Source organism: Oryza sativa, chromosome 3 (assembly GCF_034140825.1).
Source record: "Oryza sativa Japonica Group chromosome 3, ASM3414082v1".
Classification (NCBI taxonomy): domain Eukaryota; kingdom Viridiplantae; phylum Streptophyta; class Magnoliopsida; order Poales; family Poaceae; genus Oryza; species Oryza sativa.
The window spans coordinates 2703279-2721380 of NC_089037.1; the positions used below are offsets into that span (position 1 = coordinate 2703279).

Sequence of the window (18102 nt, forward strand, 5' to 3'; positions counted from 1 at the left end):
ACTTTTTTTTTCTTCAAAACTACTTATTCAATATACAACCTAATCATACCGTTGAAATCGTTATAATTAAAAACGTTAAAACACATTGATTCGTACGTGATACCGATATGTTTCAATGTGTGTTTTTACCATGTTTCATAAATATTTTGAATGTTTCACCCTGTACTATTTAATACTCCCTCCATTCCAAATTGATCTACATATTTCATAGGTACACCAAGACCAAGAAAAACTAATAACTCTCTCATACTATATTTACTCTAGCAACAAACTCTATACATGCACCATTCCCAATATTTTCTAGCCAATAACAAATCAAGATATTACATGTGGGTTATAAATACTTGTGTGCATGGATGCATGTATCAATGCCTATTTACTCCAATGCACAAATAACAAATAGACTTAATAAATGAACACAAATATATAGATCATTTAGAAATAACCTTAAAAAAACTATATGTAGATCAATTTGGAATGGAGGGAGTATTTCACTCGGTAATCAACGGAAACATTTGAACAACCCTTTTTTTTAGGATGAAATCCGGCGTCCGATTTGTTGGGAGTTCGCCATCGTTTGCGATCAAATCTGGGCTAGAAACGTGCGGGCCTAGATGGGCCAGTGGGACTCCATATCGCGCCAACTGTGGTATGTGCCTACACAGCCCAGTTCAAAATCCGGCCCATATTACGAGTCACGTTGTTACTGTTATCCTCGACGTAATAATCTCATGAATTTTAATCTCAACTTCTCAAGTTACATCTTAATTGTAATGTATCATTAAGATCTACATAAACAATCGGGTACTTATGTGGTACTCGTTCATTAATTATTATCACGATTCCGTTCAGTAATTCTTTACAGGAGCTGAACAGTGAACACCAAGCTGCCAAAGACTTATTGCCGTTCTTTTTGGAGGAAAAAAACATAGGAAATAGCATCTACTTCTACAAAAGAAATGTTGTATGTAGTTCAGCGCAAAGTTTAGATTTTAGTTGAAATTGAAGATGATGTGACTGAAAAGTTGCGTGTGTATGACAGGTTGATGTGATGGAAAAGGACTGAAGTTTAATGCCAAAGAGCAAAAGAACATGCCCTACAGAAACTACTGAATTTTGATGATGGGCAAATCTATAGCTCAACTTTAGATTTATACTGTTGCGAGCCAGGATCTTGGCTGAGCATAGTACTCTTCTGTTTCTGTAGCATCTCGACAACTTCATCAAGAGGTGGGTCTCCTGGCCTTCTGAAAGCTTGATTCCCAATCTTAAACTCGTAAGCCTCTGGTTGGCTCAAAATAAACTCTTTCACCTACAAAACACACACAAAAAGCACATCATTAACCTTAAACAGTGTCACCCAATTATCACTGCTCTGAAGAACATAATTAGACATGCATATATAGTTAAGATAGTGCTGAAATTCTTCCATCTTTTCTATAACTAATCTCAATGGCACTATTAGCTCAAGATTCTTGCATCTTAAGCTGTTCAAGAGAATTGAAAATTGCAAGCAAGCTTCCTCCTACCTCAAGAATGTCCTGCCCTGTGTCCATGGTGAACATGAGAGTGCCAAAATCCACAGCCACGAATTTGGCCGCCACCGATCCAGTGCGCAGCACATTGGTCCACCTCGTCGCGATTCCCATCACCTCCTCCTGCGAGAAGAACTTGAGGTTTTTAATGGGCAGAAATGGCAGGAACCAACGGCGGATGGCGATCGAAGGGATCGATCCACGCACGGCGCACCTGGGAGCGGCGAACGCCGAGGCGGAGCTTGACGAAGCCGAACGAGGGGCCGGCGTGGCGGCGGAGGAGCTCGGCCTGGAGGGCGGCCGGATCCATGCCGGCCAGGTCGGGCGGCTGGCCGTCGTCCCGCGGTGGCGCCGCCGCGCCCCAATGGCGCCAGTCGTCGTCCTCTTCGTCGTCCACCACGTCTCGCAGGTCGTCGGGGATGGACACCCTCTTCGCCGCCACCGCCGTCTCGACGGCCGCGCACAGGAGGACACCAGTGAGGATCACCAATGCGCATCGCCACGCCGTTCTGGCCATCTGGAGTGAACTCGCGGATTCAGTTCGATGAGCTACAAAATGCGTGGCTAACCAACCATGGTCACAAGGCCGAAATCGCTTATTCTTAGGTGATATTATATTTTCTGGGTTCGAAACCTCACGCATTATGTTCTTCTAATATTCGCATTTTTTATGATGCACTTTTGAGGGCCCCTTTAAATTACAGGAATGAAAAAATGGAGGAATGGGAAAAACATAGCATTCTGACAGGAATGCAAGTGTAAAACATAGGATTGCAAAACATAGGAAAAACATACGAATGACCGTTTGATTGGACCACAGGAAAAACACAGGAATTTGATGAGAGATAAAGACTCAAAAGATTTCTTCCATGAGGTTCTACCTCTTGTTAAAATTCCTCCAAAACTTGTATGGGAAGAGGCACTCCATAGGAATTTCATAGGATTCCATAGGGTTTATTCCTTTGATTCAAAGTGCTTTGTAGTAAAAATTTCTACAGGAATAAAATCATCTAAAGTTCCTATGAATTTCCTTTGAATCAAAGGGCCTGAACTTTTTTTTGGAGTATTTTTTTCATAGTTTAATTGTATATGTTGTCCACAAATATTGGCCATTCTTCAATGTTTGCAGCTTCCAGTACAGAAATTCAACAAATTTATTCCCTGAGATGGAAAAATTGGAGGAGATTTATTTTACAACTATTATAATGTGAAATTATTCCTTATCAATTTCTCCAATCCCGGGGGTATTTTTTCATATTTAAATGTATAAGTTGTCCACAAATATTGGTCATTCTTCAATGTTTGCAGCTTTCAGTATATAAATTTAACAACTTTATTCCCTAAAATGGAAAGATTAGAGGAGATTTATTCTACAACTAGTATTTATGTATTGCAGTTATCACCTCCATGGGCAAAAATAAAAGGAAAAGAGACAGATCCTTAAGCAAAACGCAGGATATACAACATACTAGCAGAATATACAATTGTTTAGAGGGACTTAAGATTTGCCAGAATATCCTTAACATCCATTGAGTGGAAGACTGAGAAATCGACTTCAGGTATTTCTCTGCCGTGATTAGTTCCAAAGTTATACTTCAAACTTCCGACTTTTCCATCGCATCAAAACTTTCCTACACACACAAACTTCTAATTTTTCCGTCACATCATTCCAATTTCAACCAAACTTCCAATTTTGGTGTGAACTAAACACAAGCTCTTGTTTAGTTCCCAACTTTTTCTTCAAACTTCCAACTTTTCCATCACATCAAAACTTTTCTACACACATAAACTTCCAACTTTTTTCTTCAAACTTCCAATTTTAATCAAACTTTCAATTTTGGCGTGAAACTAAACACACCCGGCCAACAATCAAAAGGGGACTGAAAAGTGCAGAGTCCAGCATCATCACATCACACACGCGTGGGATGAGAATTCTCAATCGTATGCAACCTGCAAAACTTCCATGTACTAGAGTGGTTGGACTCATTTACTGACAGTTAACTCAGAAAAATAGAAATGGTCCAGATTTGTTCATGTGTCGGATCAGTTACTTCTAACGTACAGTAGTAGCAACCTTCTTTAGAACTGAGCTTTCAAGGAAATTAACAACTGAAATTATTTGTGGAATAACGCTTCATGTATAAACTGACAAAGCAGAAATAGATAACAGTACAGAATGTAATCTGCTCACAAATACACTCTAATTGCACCACAAACCTGAAGTTCATGAAGGGCCATAAAGTTATTAAATTCATATACTTCTAAAGTTATATGTTTACAACTTGATCGAAAAATCAAAATTGGTCATATTAATCATATATGATTAGCACAGATAAATGGGTAGAACATGCTCATCCTATTTAAGAGTAAAGAATATAAAGGTTCATGATTTCTGCTCGAGGTACAAAAATAATGATCTAGGATCCATAACAAATGGGCAAAGCTTGACATATCTACCTGAAAAATTATCTCAATTGAGAATATAATTTATCAAGATTAGGAGGCTAATGCAACATAAATGATAAGAGATTCGGTTTTCTGGCCTCTTTGCTGCTAGATGCCCCTTGACTTCATATTCCAACATTTTATCCTCCTTTCCCATTTATAGTCTCTTTACTCAAGTGAAGTATCCGCACGCAGAACTAGTAAGCAGGAAGTTAACTGTATTTGAAGAAATCACTATGAAAAGCACTAGTATGTAACAAGGATCCTCAAAAGAACAGCACAACAGAAAATTCAGACCTCTCGTAAGGAAGAAGTAAATTTCCTTGTTATCTTAAAAAAGAAGTAAATAACACAAATATATTATTATCAAAGTAAATAATTACATTATGATACTAATCTGCACAGCTCTGTCCAGATTTCATCTATAAACAACATCTTAAAAGAATAGAGCAGCAATTCTGCAACTAATACTGAAGCTTCCTGATTCTAAATTGGGACTTAACAATGTCCTAGAAGAAAGAATAGTGTGAAAACTTACTATGTTGCCAGTCCTTAGAAACCAAGTAGATTGTGAAGAAAAGTTGCTTCTACTGCTGCCATCTTCTAAAACACATGGCATGGGCTAGAATTCTACTTCAGCCACTCAAATGAAGCCAAAAAGTCCTCTTGAGAACAAGCGTGAATTCCTCCTCCTCCCCCTGTTCGCTGTTCTTGCACTTCTCATTGGTGTCAGGTAAAACCGCAACATCCCGTTATCCAAGTTCCCAGGAGAAGTATAATGCACACTCCTGCTTCTGCCAATCTTGCATTCCTTATTCCTAAGCCAATCTGTGCGGAAATTATGGACATCCCCATTAGCTACAGCTTGTGAGCTTCTGAATGAACCTTGGCTTGCTCTGACTGAACCATGGCCGTTGCGTCCAGGCTGAATTTCGCAATCCATGTCTCCAGTCTCCCCATTTCTACCCCTTCTGGTATCCTTCCTCGATTCCGAGAGCGACCGCTCAAGAACATGCTCCCCTTTCCTCACAAACTCCTTGAGTGGGCTAGTGATGCTACGATCCCACACCCTGCTCCACCTGTTCGACCTCCGCCTTCCGACACCTGACATTGTCATCTCCGGCCCGGTGTCACTGCAATTCCTTCTTCCACTGAGATGGCGCCCCTCGCCGCCGGCATCAGCCAAATGATCCCCATTCCTGCTCTCTGCAACGCCGGCACGACTCTCCCCAGCCTCTTCCTCTGCATTGCTCCGCTGAGCCCTCCTCTCCCCATCCGGAGGCGGCTGAGGCTCCTCCAAGCAGGCGAACGAGCAAGCCAAGGCCCTCCCCACCATCGACCCGTCCCACGAATGCCGCGGCGGCTCCAGGGAGCCCGACCCTCTCACGGGCTCCCGGCAGACCATCCACTCGCAGGATCGCCGGAAGCTGGGCTTCCTCTCCACCTGCGCATTGTCGCCAGCGCCGTCCGGATCCACCGGCCTCGGCCGCGGCGGCCGCGGGGGCTCCTTCCTCCTACTCCACCGCATCCCCTTCCTCGGCAAGATCGACCTGAGCCACGCCCCGCCCTTCCACTTAGCCCCTCGATTCCCACCTCCAGGGTCCACCTCGAAATCGGCGACCTGGGGATCCTTGGCGTCGGCCGGATGCGCGGCACCAACGGCGCTGCCGCTGCAGGAGTCGTCCAGCTGGAACAGCAGCATGAGCGTCTTCCGCAGCTTGCCGTGGTCGGCGCTGGATCCCTCGCCGGCGTCGGCGGTCCCGACCTCGACGATCTCCTCCTCCTCCTCCTCGGCAGGGTTGCGGACGGAGGAGAGGCGCTCCATGAGGCAGGTGGAGCAGACGCCGGTGAAGACCTGGGACGGGTGCCGCCCGCACCTCTCCACGCCGCCGCCGCCGCCGCCGCCGCCGACGCCCGGTTGCCCCTCCTCCTCCTCCTCCCGCTGCGGCTGCGGCTGCGGCTGCTCCACCACCACCTCCATTGGGTCGCGAGTGGAAGCTGGTTATGTAGCACAGGGGCAGAGCACGGCCGGCGAATCGAAGTCAGGAGGGGACAAGCGGGTGCGACATTGGCAGGAAAAAAACCCTAACGAGCCGCCCGAAAAGCGACTTTTGGGTTCGGGGGCGGCAGCGGCAGCAGCAGCCGCGTGGGGAAACGGGCGGAAAGGCTCGCTGCCTTTGGGCTTCTCTTCGCTTTGGTTTTGGGTCGCGTGGCCGTGGTGGTGGTGGTGGTGGAGATGGAGACGGAAGAGAGGAAACGAGACTACGAGAGGCGGATGCGATCGAGACGAGGAATCCGCGAGTCGCAGACTGGGTCTGGGCGCACACGCCCACGCACGCACGCGCAACGGGCTAACGGCACAAGACGAGACCCGCGGATCGCGTCGCCCGAAGCCGCAGCAACCACGCACGCACGCACACAGCGCGGCTCGGCGCCTGGGCCGCTGCGAGGTGGGCGCGGCGCGCGTAAATGCGCGGTGTACCACTGCACTGGTGCGTGGCCGCGTGGGGCTGGCTGCCTCGTTCGTCCGGTCGCTCGCTCACACGACTCACGGCGCCCGAGTTACTGCGGTTCGGTGGCTCGCGCCGCACGCGGGCTACTGGGACGGGACGCGGCTCCGGCAGTACGAGCGTGCGGCGGCTACGCATCTCGGAGGCACGGCCGCTGTCCCGAACCGAAGAGATAGCTCCGTTAACGTAGGGTAAAAAAGAAAAAGGTAATGTTCAGTTTGTTACCACTTTTAATCTTACTAAGTTTTAATATTATAAAATTTTGATAAGGCAACAAATTAAACACACTTAGGCCATTACTATCTTACTAAATTTTAGCACTTCTAGAAGTTCTCTCTCTTAAAACTCTACTAAAATTTAGCGAAGGCATCAAAGCCAACACTACAGAAATTTGATAATATCAATATGTGTTAAAATTTGGCATTACCAAATGTGATGATTGATTTGGACAACAAACTGAACAAACCCAAAGTCAATACTACTACTACTGCACTATACGGGAGAATTGATTGCTACAGTTGGACCTAAGCTTTCAATCACCCTCACGGCCCAATAGGCCGTCTCCCCGATCGAACAATGTACGCTGCCCAGTACACCGTGCTGATGTCCCCTTGTTGATTAATGATCTGATCAGCTGAATTGGCATGAACCGAAGCGAACTGTTTTTGCTTCGAGATGACTGAAGCAAACTGCTGAATAGGAAGTACTACAGCTCTTTGCACTGTTGCACAGTACTGCTGGTACTAAGGCCTTGTTTGGTAGGACTCCAAACTCCAACTCCCAGCTCTAAACTCCTACTCTAATGGGAGCTGGCTCTTATAGGAGTTGGGGACATGCTGAAAAGTGTTAGGTAGGTTTTGAGCTCCATATCTGAAATTAAAAAAAAAATCCCCAATCGCAGCTGCTGCCGTCGCTGTCCCCGTGTGCGGCCGGTCGCCTCCTGCCGCGCACCTCGTGCCGCAGTCCGCCCGCCGGCCGCCGCCCGCCGCAGTCCGCCCGCCAACCGCGCGCCGTCCCCGCCGCCGCCCGCCGCCCGCCGTCGACCTCGCCGCCAACCGCGCGCCGGCCACGCACCAACCTGCCGCACGCCGCTCACCACGTGCCGCTCGCCATGCGCCATTGACCCCACTGCCCGCCGCCAACCGCGCGCCGGCTGCCGGCCGCCGTCGAGCCCGTCGGAGTGGAGAGTGAGGGTGACGGGAGGGGGAGAGAGAGAGGGGTGAGAGATGAGATAGGGGTAGTTGAGTGGCATTTTTATGTAAATATGTAAAAAAATTTAAAGGGTAGTGGGTCTTTTGGTTTGGAGTGGAGCTGTGGAGCAGCAAAAATCCAGCTCCACCCCCGTATTACAAATTTGTGGAGTAGCTCTGCCAACTCTGCTCCTAAAAACAGAGGATCTGAACTGTTTGGCACAGCTCCTGCTCCAGGTAAGTTCGAGGTGAGAGCTGGAGCTGTGCCAAACGAGACCTAAAAGTAGCCTCGTAAATCCGATAGATAGAGGCAGCAGGCCGGAAAGAAGCTGCAGACTGCAGGCCGGTCGGATCGGGATTGCGCATGCTCTGCTCTCGAAGACGGTGGAGCCATACTAGATCGCGATGATTGGCACTTGTTTGGCCCAGCCGAGCCATTGAGCCATTGCCAATCGGACTCGGTGAAGCGGTCGCTTTTAGCAGATTTTAGTGCATCCTCGTTTCTAAAATACTATATAGTCTGCAGTGATGTCGCCGTTAGAGCATGTATAGTAGCATATTATTAGCTAGTTACAAACATATTTTAATAATATAAAAGATGAGAGATAAGAGTAGCGGGCTACAGATCTATAGCCAGCTGTAGCGTGGACTCCAAGACGCAATATGTGTATGACATGTGATATTATATATTAATAGTATAGTAAGTAACTATTGTATGAATTGGCTATTACATTGGCTATAGATAAATTTGAGCCAGTAGTCTGTTAAACTTGCTCTTACTTGAAAAGTAGGAAATCCGAGTAGTGGAAAATTTTTCGGTTGCCAGGACGATTTTGACACCACCAAACGTCAGGTGCACGGCGAAGCGTGTGGAACACAGACCCGTCGCTCTTTACATTACACCCGGCCGCCCGTCTGTCACCTCGCTCTTTTGTTGTCCTCGGCACCACCAACGCACGGTGCAACGGACACGCGCATAGATTAAAACGACGAAACGCGCCCTACAACAGCTAGACACATCTGTAAAATCCAACAGTTTCTGCGTTACCGCATTGACAAGGCAAACGTCCCGTCCGCTTCTCGCCAGCTCGCCGTCGTTCCGATCAGTCGGCCAACCGCGCGCACGCCGCTGCCGTCGGGCGCGGTGGATTCGCCGTGCCGCGACCGAGGGAGGTCGGCGGCGATGGCAGCGCATCCTGCCGAACCACATGTCGCGTGCCCGTGCCGACTTGTTATTGACTCGTGACTCACCGTTCGTTGTCACTTGGAGTAGTAGTGTTGTTGGATCAACTGAAGGATTCCGTCTCGTCTACGTGTATACCTAGATCCACCATACTCTGTGGTTACCAGGAGTGGGCCATGGTACTAGAGGGAGGCCTACCTGTCATACACCTGGATGGATTGCTCAATACTCCCTCAGTCTCCTAATATAAAAATTTTGATATTTTGTTTACACTGTTTGACCACTCGTCTTAATAAAAATTTGTGTAAATATAAAAAACAAAAAGTTATGTTTAAAGTATTTTGGATAATAAAATAAGTAAAAAATAAATAATAATTTTAAAAATAATTAAATAAGACGAATAGTTAAACAGTAAATAAAATATGAAAATCCCTTGTATTAGGAGGATAGAGGGATAGAGAGAGTACAGGTGAGATGTGAAGGCAAAGCAGAGACATGCATTAAAAATGATTGACTTTGACTTCACTTCGACATTTCCAATTCCACACGGCTGCCAAGTTTGGTCCCACCGGCGATTGAGTGGTTCAGGGCAGCGCTAGGCGATGTGTTTGTTCCCGGGATGGTCGTCGTCGGTTCAGCAGCAGCATAGACCAGGTGCAGTCAAATGCGAGTATGGGAATGCACAAGTACGACCATTCCGGTGCCACTCTTCGTCGAGCTTCCTTCGCTTGACATGAGACATTTTGTTCCAAGTTAGCAGCCGCCAGCGAGCCACGAAATGAATCAGTGAGTGTCTTATGTCTATGTTTGTCGCCATTGCCTTCGCTATCAGTCTTCACGACGAACACCGTCGAGTGCCCCACCGTGACCGTGAGATGTGAGATGACTGACTTGTGGTTTGTCAATCTAGTGTTTACTGTTGGTTGAAAACCGGAAATGGAACTATGGACGACACAAATTATAGGCCGGAGAGAGGACTTCCAAACGGATCGAGAGCAGTTTTTGATGAAAACTTACTTGATTTGCATAGCATTAGATACGCACATGAAAATCTTTGTCGAGGAGTGACCCTCTCTAGCAGGAGGACGTGAGTCCTCTCTTTGTGAGTTTGGCCAAGGGATTAAGTGCGGTGATTAGGAACGTGAGCTCGCCTGTGCGAGATCGATCCGCTGGGGTTAGGCTCGCAAGATGGATGGTGATGAAATTGGAGACAAGAGATTATCTAGGTTTGGGCCGTTGTGGATCGTAATACCCTACTCCTGTGTGTGGGTTGATCTTCGAATTGTTGCAGGGAACTCAAATCCTAAGAGAAACTACTAGGGCTTGGCTAGCCTCCTCCTAAAATTCGATCTATTAAGAGTCTTACCCTTGCTCGTAGAGCAAGGTCTTCCTTTTATAGTTCAAGGGGATACCACATGCACTGTCTCTACGCTCTCCTCCTTGGAGAGGGGCCCAAACCAACCTGAACTGAATAGCTGTCCATGCCTTGGGCCGGAAGCAAAGCATGTGGTCGTCCTCAGGTGGCCCCCACCGAGGCACTTCATCTGACACGGGGAACATCCCCCGTCATTCCCTCGTAAATTCTTGATGACTTCGCGGGTTCACGCGCGCGGGGTGCACCGACCCGCACGTCGATTGTAACATCCCGGCCTAGGGCTTAATAGGATTAATAGAATACTCATATCAACAAGTTGTAACTTTTTTCCGGAAGCCAATCTCCAAAGAACTCCAGGGTTAAGCGTGCTTGGCCTAGAGCAATTTGGGATGGGTGACTGACCGGGAAATTATTCCCGGGTGCACACGAGTGAGGACAAAGTGTGCAGAAAAGACATGTGTTGGTCTGTGAGGGCAGTCTATGACCTATGAAAGCTATCAGATGTAAGTGGGCCCGGCCTAGGGGAAGGCGACGGTTTCACGGACGCGTGTGTAACATCCCGGCCTAGGGCTTAATAGGATTAATAGAATACTCATATCAACAAGTTGCAACTTCTTTTCCGGAAGCCAATCTCCAAAGAACTCCAGGGTTAAGCGTGCTTGGCCTGGAGCAATTTGGGATGGGTGACCGACCGGGAAATTCTTCCCGGGTGCACACGAGTGATGACAAAGTATGCAGAAAAGACATGTGCCCCGTCTGTGAGGGCAGTCTATGTCCTATGAAAGCTATCAGATGTAAGTGGGCCCGGCCTGGGGGGAAGGCGGGATGTTACATCGATCCCCTGCAGCTGACGAGACGGGGCATACCTGCTCCCACGCCGCCTGACATAGGGTGGGTGTGGGTGCGCTGCCTCAGAGGGAAAGGCTTCCTTCCCCTCAGCCCTGGTACCCCTGGACCCATATCACCGATAATTATTTAAAAAATAAAAAATAATTATTTATATACTACTCCATCAATTTCAAAAATATCAATCTATAAGAAGATGTGATACAACGTAGTGCAATGAATCTAGGTAACTCTTTTATCTAAATTCGTTGTGCTAAGTTGAGTCACATTCTTTCGTAGGTTAGCTTTTTTTGGGACGAAAGGAGTACATGATAAATATAATATATGTTCTTTTATAACAAAAAATGACGAATTATTTAACCGTCTGATGGGAAATGCGTTACTCGATTTTGTGTTTCCACTAAAAAAGAAAAACACCAAAGGCGACCCTAGTTCCCGTCATTCCTCTCCCTTGCTCTCATCCTCGCGTATGTCACCACCTGCATATCACTATCGGTGCTCCTGACGCGAGTGTCCACTCCTTGTCACTGAGCGTTTTATTGTCTTTCTTCGATGTTTACGCTCCTTAATTATGCTCATGTCATAGGAACAATCACCTGTATGGCTTACTCCCTCCGTCCTAAAATATCAGCCTAAGAGGGGTTACTAGTACAACAAATCTGAACAGCTCTTTATTTAGGTTCGTTATACTAGGAGTAGGAGCAGGAGTGTTCACACTCCTTATAGGTTGGTTTTTTTTTGGACGGAGGGAGTATTATTCAACCCTATGGCTGCAATATTATTGTTAGGGCTTGTTTAGATGGGAAAATTTTTTTAGGTTTAGTTGTTACATCGGATATACGGACACATATTTGAAGTATTAAACGTAGTCTATAACAAAACAAATTACAGATTCTGCCAGAAAACTGCAAGATGAATTTATTAAGCCTAATTAATCCGTCATTAGCAAATGTTTATTGTAGCACTATATTGTCAAATCATGGCGCAATTAGGCTTAAAAGATTCGTATCGTAATTTACACGCAATCTATGTAATTATTATTTTTCCTATATTTAATACTCCATATATGAGAACTAAATAGGGTCTTATTGCTTGACCCCTACCCAAGGTCCTTCAACTGTTCAAGCGGAACTCGGTACTCTAGGTCTTTTAGGCTAAATACTTTTCTTTTTTGCTTTTAAAATATACTTTATAAACCATCATCTGCAGTGACTCAAATATAAACCACTAACATAATACACCAAGTAATAACTCTTAATAGTTACCTCACAGTATGATTTTAGTTCTCGATAAATAATGTTGATACTACAATTTAAAACTAAAATAGTGAACAATAACAAAAAAAAACTTGCTAATCAATAGATTATCATCATGTATAGTATTCATAAGTTTAGGAATAACATTTTTTTGGACAAATAGATGCAAAAACCAACACTTATGAGCACAAAGCATATAAAGATACTACCAGGCGATCGTACATCCTGCCCTAGGTTTGTAGTCAGGGTTGCCTAGAATTGTTCAATGCCCTAAGCTCCAAAAACCAGTTTAATATATTACAAATGCAAAAGGAAGGCACAAATCTTATTTGCCATTTGTACGACGAGATTTCAGTTGAGACCTCCTTTAAAATGTATGATCTCCAACAAAATTTTGTTGGTACGAATTGAACTATTTCCTACGAAAACTCTCTAAAAATCATGCATTTATTAAATAAAATGCAATTTTGTAGCAAACCCCCACTATCCCAAAACAACCCCAACACAAACAAACTCCACCTTTTAGATATTTTTGTCTTAAAAAATATAGACTACTAGTACACGATAACAACAACGTGGGGGCCGCATGCAGCGAAAGTACCCGAAGTCGCGAACCAGTCCACTTTGATCCGCGCGGGGCAGCCGAAGAAAGCGCCCAACCCCCGCCCTTTTCTTCTTCTTCTTCTTCTTCTTCTTCTTCTTCTTCCTCTCTCACTTTTCCAAACCATCAACGTGCCCTTCTATTTCCTTCTTCCCTTCCTCCGAGGGCTTCTGATCCGGAGAGACAGAGATGATTGGGAGCAGAGGCGGCGGCGGTGGCGCGGCGCCGAGGCCGAGGCGGCGGAGCGACCCGGGCGACAGCCGCGACCTCTCCGTGGCCACCACCACGGAGTCGTACAACTCCGAGAGGTCCGTGGGGAGCGGCGGCGGCCGCGGGACCGCCTTCCTCGACGCCTTCCGGTCATGCTTCGTCTCCGGGGAGGCGCAGGCGCGCTCCCCGGAGACCTCGTCGTTGTCCGACGACTTCCATCCCTCACAACAGCGTAAGTCCCAAGAACAAATTAACACGTGAATCCATCCTCCTCCTCCTCTTCTTCTTATCCATAATTTCTCCGCAGCTTTTAGGGTGTTTTTTTTCCTTGAAAAAGTTTCAAATACGATACTTTTGTCGGCCAAACTAGTCCTTTTTTTGTGTGTGTTGAAGATAGTACTACTATCTTGTTCGTCAACGGCTTGCGGTCAACGCGTACGATAGTGTTTGTACGGCGCTGTAATTGGAGAGGATAATCTCATGATATATGCAGAAGTAATATTTGCTCACGTACTAATGGTAGAAAAAATATGTCCAGTGATGACAACATTTCGAGGTATTTTTCTTCGGTTGAACTCGTACGGTGTTTGAGCAAAAAAGGTTTGATTTCTTTTCCTTTTTAAATCCGAGGGTAGTTTGGTTGTATGCGTTTTGTGGCGTGTGTTCATCAGGATGGTGCCTACTCATCTAAGATCTCTTAGTTTAATCATACGTGTGTAACACTCTCGAACTGCTTCTTTATTGTTTTTTGATTTGTCTCCACTTGATCCTGGACCCATCTTGGTCAAAATTCACCTACCATATTCCATACTATAAGCGAACCTATCTATAAGCTATCATTTCTTGATCCCTCTCTGATCAAAGCAGAATTTCAAGCTCTGTAAATTAACATGGATGATCATGCAATCTCCATGCAAAGTATTGCTCTGAACAATAAATATTTCAGTAGCTCATGCCAGAGTTATGATGCTCATATTAATTAATTAATTAATTAATATAGGTGTCGTTGAATTCATTAAAAAATGTGGATGCGAATTTTTGTTTTCACCCTTTTCACTGCAAGAATTATCATCGTTATGTTTTTTCCCCACCTGGTTCAGATACTTATTTCTGTTAATTGTTAAATCATCAGTATCACAGTCGATAAGCTCACAAGGTTCTAGCAGTGGAAGCAATTTTGAGATGCGGAGATCAATGAAAGGACTGTATAATCCAATGCATAGAAATTCTTCAGGAAAGGAGATCCCTGGAAGCACACAGTTCTCCTTACCACAGATCCAGAAAGCAACCAAAAATTTCTCGCCAAACCTGAAGATTGGGCAGGGCGGTTCCGGGACAGTATACAAAGGTCAGCTTAATGACGGCACTCTTATCGCCGTCAAACGGGCCAAGAAGGTTTGCTCTTATTTCTTAATGTTCATTTTGCAGACTGCATTAGCTATTGAATACTGATTACCTTGGTCGCCTTTCTTTGCAGAATGTGTACGACAAGCATATGGGTCGTGAGTTCCGGAACGAGATTGAGACGTTGCAATGTATCGAGCACCTTAATTTGGTAAGGTTTCATGGGTACCTGGAGTTTGGTGGTGAGCAGTTAATCATTGTTGAGTATGTTCCCAATGGAAATCTTCGTGAACACCTTGATTGTAAGAATCCCATGATCCTGGAAATCCCCCCTTTGTGAGAATATAAATCAAGGGTTAATGCTAATTGTATCTTACATGAAGTTAGCCATATGCAGGTGTCAATGGAAAAATTCTTGAATTTTCTCTAAGATTGGATATTTCAATCGATGTGGCTCACGCTGTTACATATCTTCACACCTACTCAGGTATATCTAGTTCTTCTGTAGTTCTATGTGATTTTTTTCTTCAGCAAATTGTATATTTGAAACCTACTGATTGGTGAATCTAGAGAAGATAACCGATAGTTACAGTTGAAATGTTCATGTCCCTAAAAGGAACAAACATTTAGGTAACATGGTGTCCTTAGCTGCTTCTAATATTCTTGATCTGCGTATCCATTTTCGTTTATTCCATCAATTAATTCTCTATGTGAGTAGTAGTAGTTAGTAGCCTGCCTAGATGCCATGCGGAGCTGATCTGCGGATTCCAGAGTAAATGTATGGCATAGCTATACTTCCATTGGAAAAATGCGTCTTTTTATGTAAAAATTGTCCTTGGTTACATGTTCAAACAACCACTTTGCTCACTATCAACTCATCAAGTAGCAACTAAATTCTAACCCTTACAATTTTACCTACAATGCAGATCACCCAGTCATCCACAGGGACATCAAATCGTCAAACATTCTTCTCACAAACAACTGTAGGGCAAAGGTTGCTGACTTTGGATTTGCCAAACTAGCTCCAACTGATGCTAGCCATGTCTCAACCCAAGTAAAAGGAACAGCAGGCTATCTTGATCCTGAATATCTCAGAACATACCAGCTCAATGAGAAGAGTGATGTCTACTCCTTTGGAGTTCTTCTGGTGGAGTTGATAACAGGGAGGCGCCCGATAGAACCAAGGAGAGCTATCGTCGAGCGTGTTACTGCAAAATGGGTTAGTTTTTGTGCTATTCTAATCCTTACCATTGCATCTCAAATCTTCCCCATTACCCAATGAAACATATAGCAAATTTTATACAGGCAATGGAAAAATTTGTTGAGGGAAATGCAATACAAACGCTGGATCCAAATCTAGAAGCAACTGATGCGATCAACCTGGCCGTCGAGAAAACGTACGAGCTGGCTCTGCAGTGCTTAGCTACAACTAAGAGGAACAGACCAAGCATGAGGCGATGCGCTGAGATCCTATGGAGCATACGCAAAGATTTCAGGGAGTTGGATATACCAACCGCATCCCTGAACTGAACTGAGACAGTTCACTTGGAGCAATCAAGAAAAGCTGCACTCCAGTTTGCCTCTCTTCAAAGCGTGGTGGTATGAATCACCCGATTGCTGGATGATGAATTTATTCCTTCAGGATGTGGTCTAAGTAGTTGTGATTGTGAACGGGACTGGTGATCTTCCTAGGAATTGTGTGTTCACCAGCTAGCAACTAGGAACAATTGCATAGCATATTCTGTACATGATAAATTGTTGCTGTGAGCAAGACAGACACAGATACTATATAATGGTATATTGGTTGAGGATGCAATTTTGTTGTGATTATTTAAAACTTCCAAAAGAACACACAAAGTTATATACAAAATCGTAACAATTTAAGCAACGTTTCTCAGTTCTTAAAAAGAAAGCAACGTATTTCAGGCCCAGGCAGAGCACTGTCCAAATCCATCCAACCCATGGCAATCGACCTCTAAAATCTTTATAAGATTGTCCATTCCATTAAAATAAAATTTTAAGGCAAAGGATATGATTGAATCATTTGTTTCAAAAGTTTTTATAGGAATTTTTTTTCTATAGGATTAAAATATTCCAAATTTCCTATGTTTTCCCTAAAATTTAAGGGAGCCTAGTTTTCTTTCGTGTTTGAACCCTTTTTTTTTAACCCGCAAGTGTGATGAGCATAGATTTTGTGGCTCCTGATGAGTCAGTACACTTGTGATAAGTTTTAATTTAAGAAAAATGTTTGTATGACATATTACTCCCTTTGTCTCAAAACAAGTTTATTTTTCACTCATTTGACCCATACCAATACAAAATAAAAAGATTAGAATATCCTTCCTTAATCAAATTCTAATATAATTATCTCTTTATCTACTCTCAATGTATTTATCTTCTACTTTTACAAACTCCGATGCAATGATTACTAAAAATAAATTTATTTTGAGACAAATGAAAGAGGCAAAAAATAAAATTATTCAGGACAGAAATGGTAGTTTTTACTAACCGAAGCATAACTCTTTAATATGTCTTCAATATGATCTCAGTAAAATCAACTCCCTTTAAACGTTACGTGTGTTAAGGGACAACATGATCATGACTGAGAGTAGTATGTGCTAGTCTTTCATGTAATCGCAAAAGAAAAAAAAATGTTCAGCTTTGTTAATAGTAACAAACCAGACCCTATAGCCGCGGACGATCAAAACTTACCTTGAAAGGGAAGTAGGGAAGTGCCGAAACGAATAAACAGGAACCACATCAGATCAGTCACGAGAGAGGTTCACTTGCCAATGCCGGTCGAACCGGTCATCGGCGGCATGAATAATGCAGTACAGAGGACCATTCCTCGTCAGCAGTGCACGAATCATCCGGAATTCGGAATCACATTCCACCTCTCTCCTAGTACTAGTGTCACAAGCTAACAGTCATGTTTCTTTCAAGTTTCAACTTTCAAGTTCATCTGATGAGAAAGGAACACAACACAGACAGAGGTGACGTGAAAACGAGTTCACATGATGAACGTGGCTGACTGTAGTCCCCGTTGTTAGAGAATGAAACAGAGCAAGAACTGAATCCAATATTTAAAAAGAAATGCTAAATAGTGGGATCATCCAACGGGATAAGTGTGATTACTGTCTCACCACCGTCCGACCAGCCTACCAATGGCACTATGCTTCAATAATTTTACATTTAGTACTAGAAAATTGGGTTTATTACCAGAACCAAGCAAGTCACGTGATGGGCGTGTATGTTGACATTGTTTACAATGGATGCATCAGAGATGAACTTACAAACTAATTAAGGCTGATCAGTACTTAAAAGTTACTGGCAAACCTAGAGTCAATTAAAAGAAACATAAGTCAATTACAGAACATAGAACATAGGGTCAAAAGAAGGGAATCACAAGCGAATACTCTAGCAAATAGTACAGCTTGAAGCGTCAAAACACACACAAAAGAGGCACCAACTGCAGATATATCCCAGAGTTCTCCAACAGGAACTATCTTTCCGACCATTTTCCAGCACATACTAGTATATACGTACTATACTAATGGCTTAACCAAAATAATGGTCTTGTGGATCAAAGCCTTTTATGAACGATCAA

General features: G+C 44.3%; 3 protein-coding genes across 3 annotated transcripts; 1 reads left to right on the plus strand and 2 right to left on the minus strand.

The window, feature by feature from the left end:
- Nucleotides 1-972: 972 nt before the first annotated feature.
- LOC107276368 (uncharacterized) lies at nt 973-2117 on the minus strand. The gene is made up of 3 exons (XM_015774723.3): nt 1750-2117; nt 1530-1658; nt 973-1312 (listed from the first exon to the last, which is right to left on the minus strand). The coding sequence occupies exons 1-3, from the start codon at nt 2050-2052 to the stop codon at nt 1133-1135; spliced, it is 612 nt and encodes a 203-aa protein (XP_015630209.3). The 5' UTR covers nt 2053-2117; the 3' UTR covers nt 973-1132.
- A 2166-nt stretch (nt 2118-4283) lies between these two features.
- LOC4331622 (uncharacterized) lies at nt 4284-6238 on the minus strand. The gene has a single exon (XM_015773589.3). It carries the CDS (start codon nt 5959-5961, stop codon nt 4624-4626), a length of 1338 nt encoding a protein of 445 aa, XP_015629075.1. The 5' UTR covers nt 5962-6238; the 3' UTR covers nt 4284-4623.
- A 6815-nt stretch (nt 6239-13053) lies between these two features.
- LOC4331625 (calmodulin-binding receptor-like cytoplasmic kinase 2) lies at nt 13054-16311 on the plus strand. Its single transcript, XM_015776631.3, has 6 exons — nt 13054-13383; nt 14284-14546; nt 14629-14797; nt 14893-14982; nt 15422-15714; nt 15801-16311. Exons 1-6 carry the CDS (start codon nt 13131-13133, stop codon nt 16023-16025), a joined length of 1293 nt encoding a protein of 430 aa, XP_015632117.1. The 5' UTR covers nt 13054-13130; the 3' UTR covers nt 16026-16311.
- Nucleotides 16312-18102: the final 1791 nt, after the last annotated feature.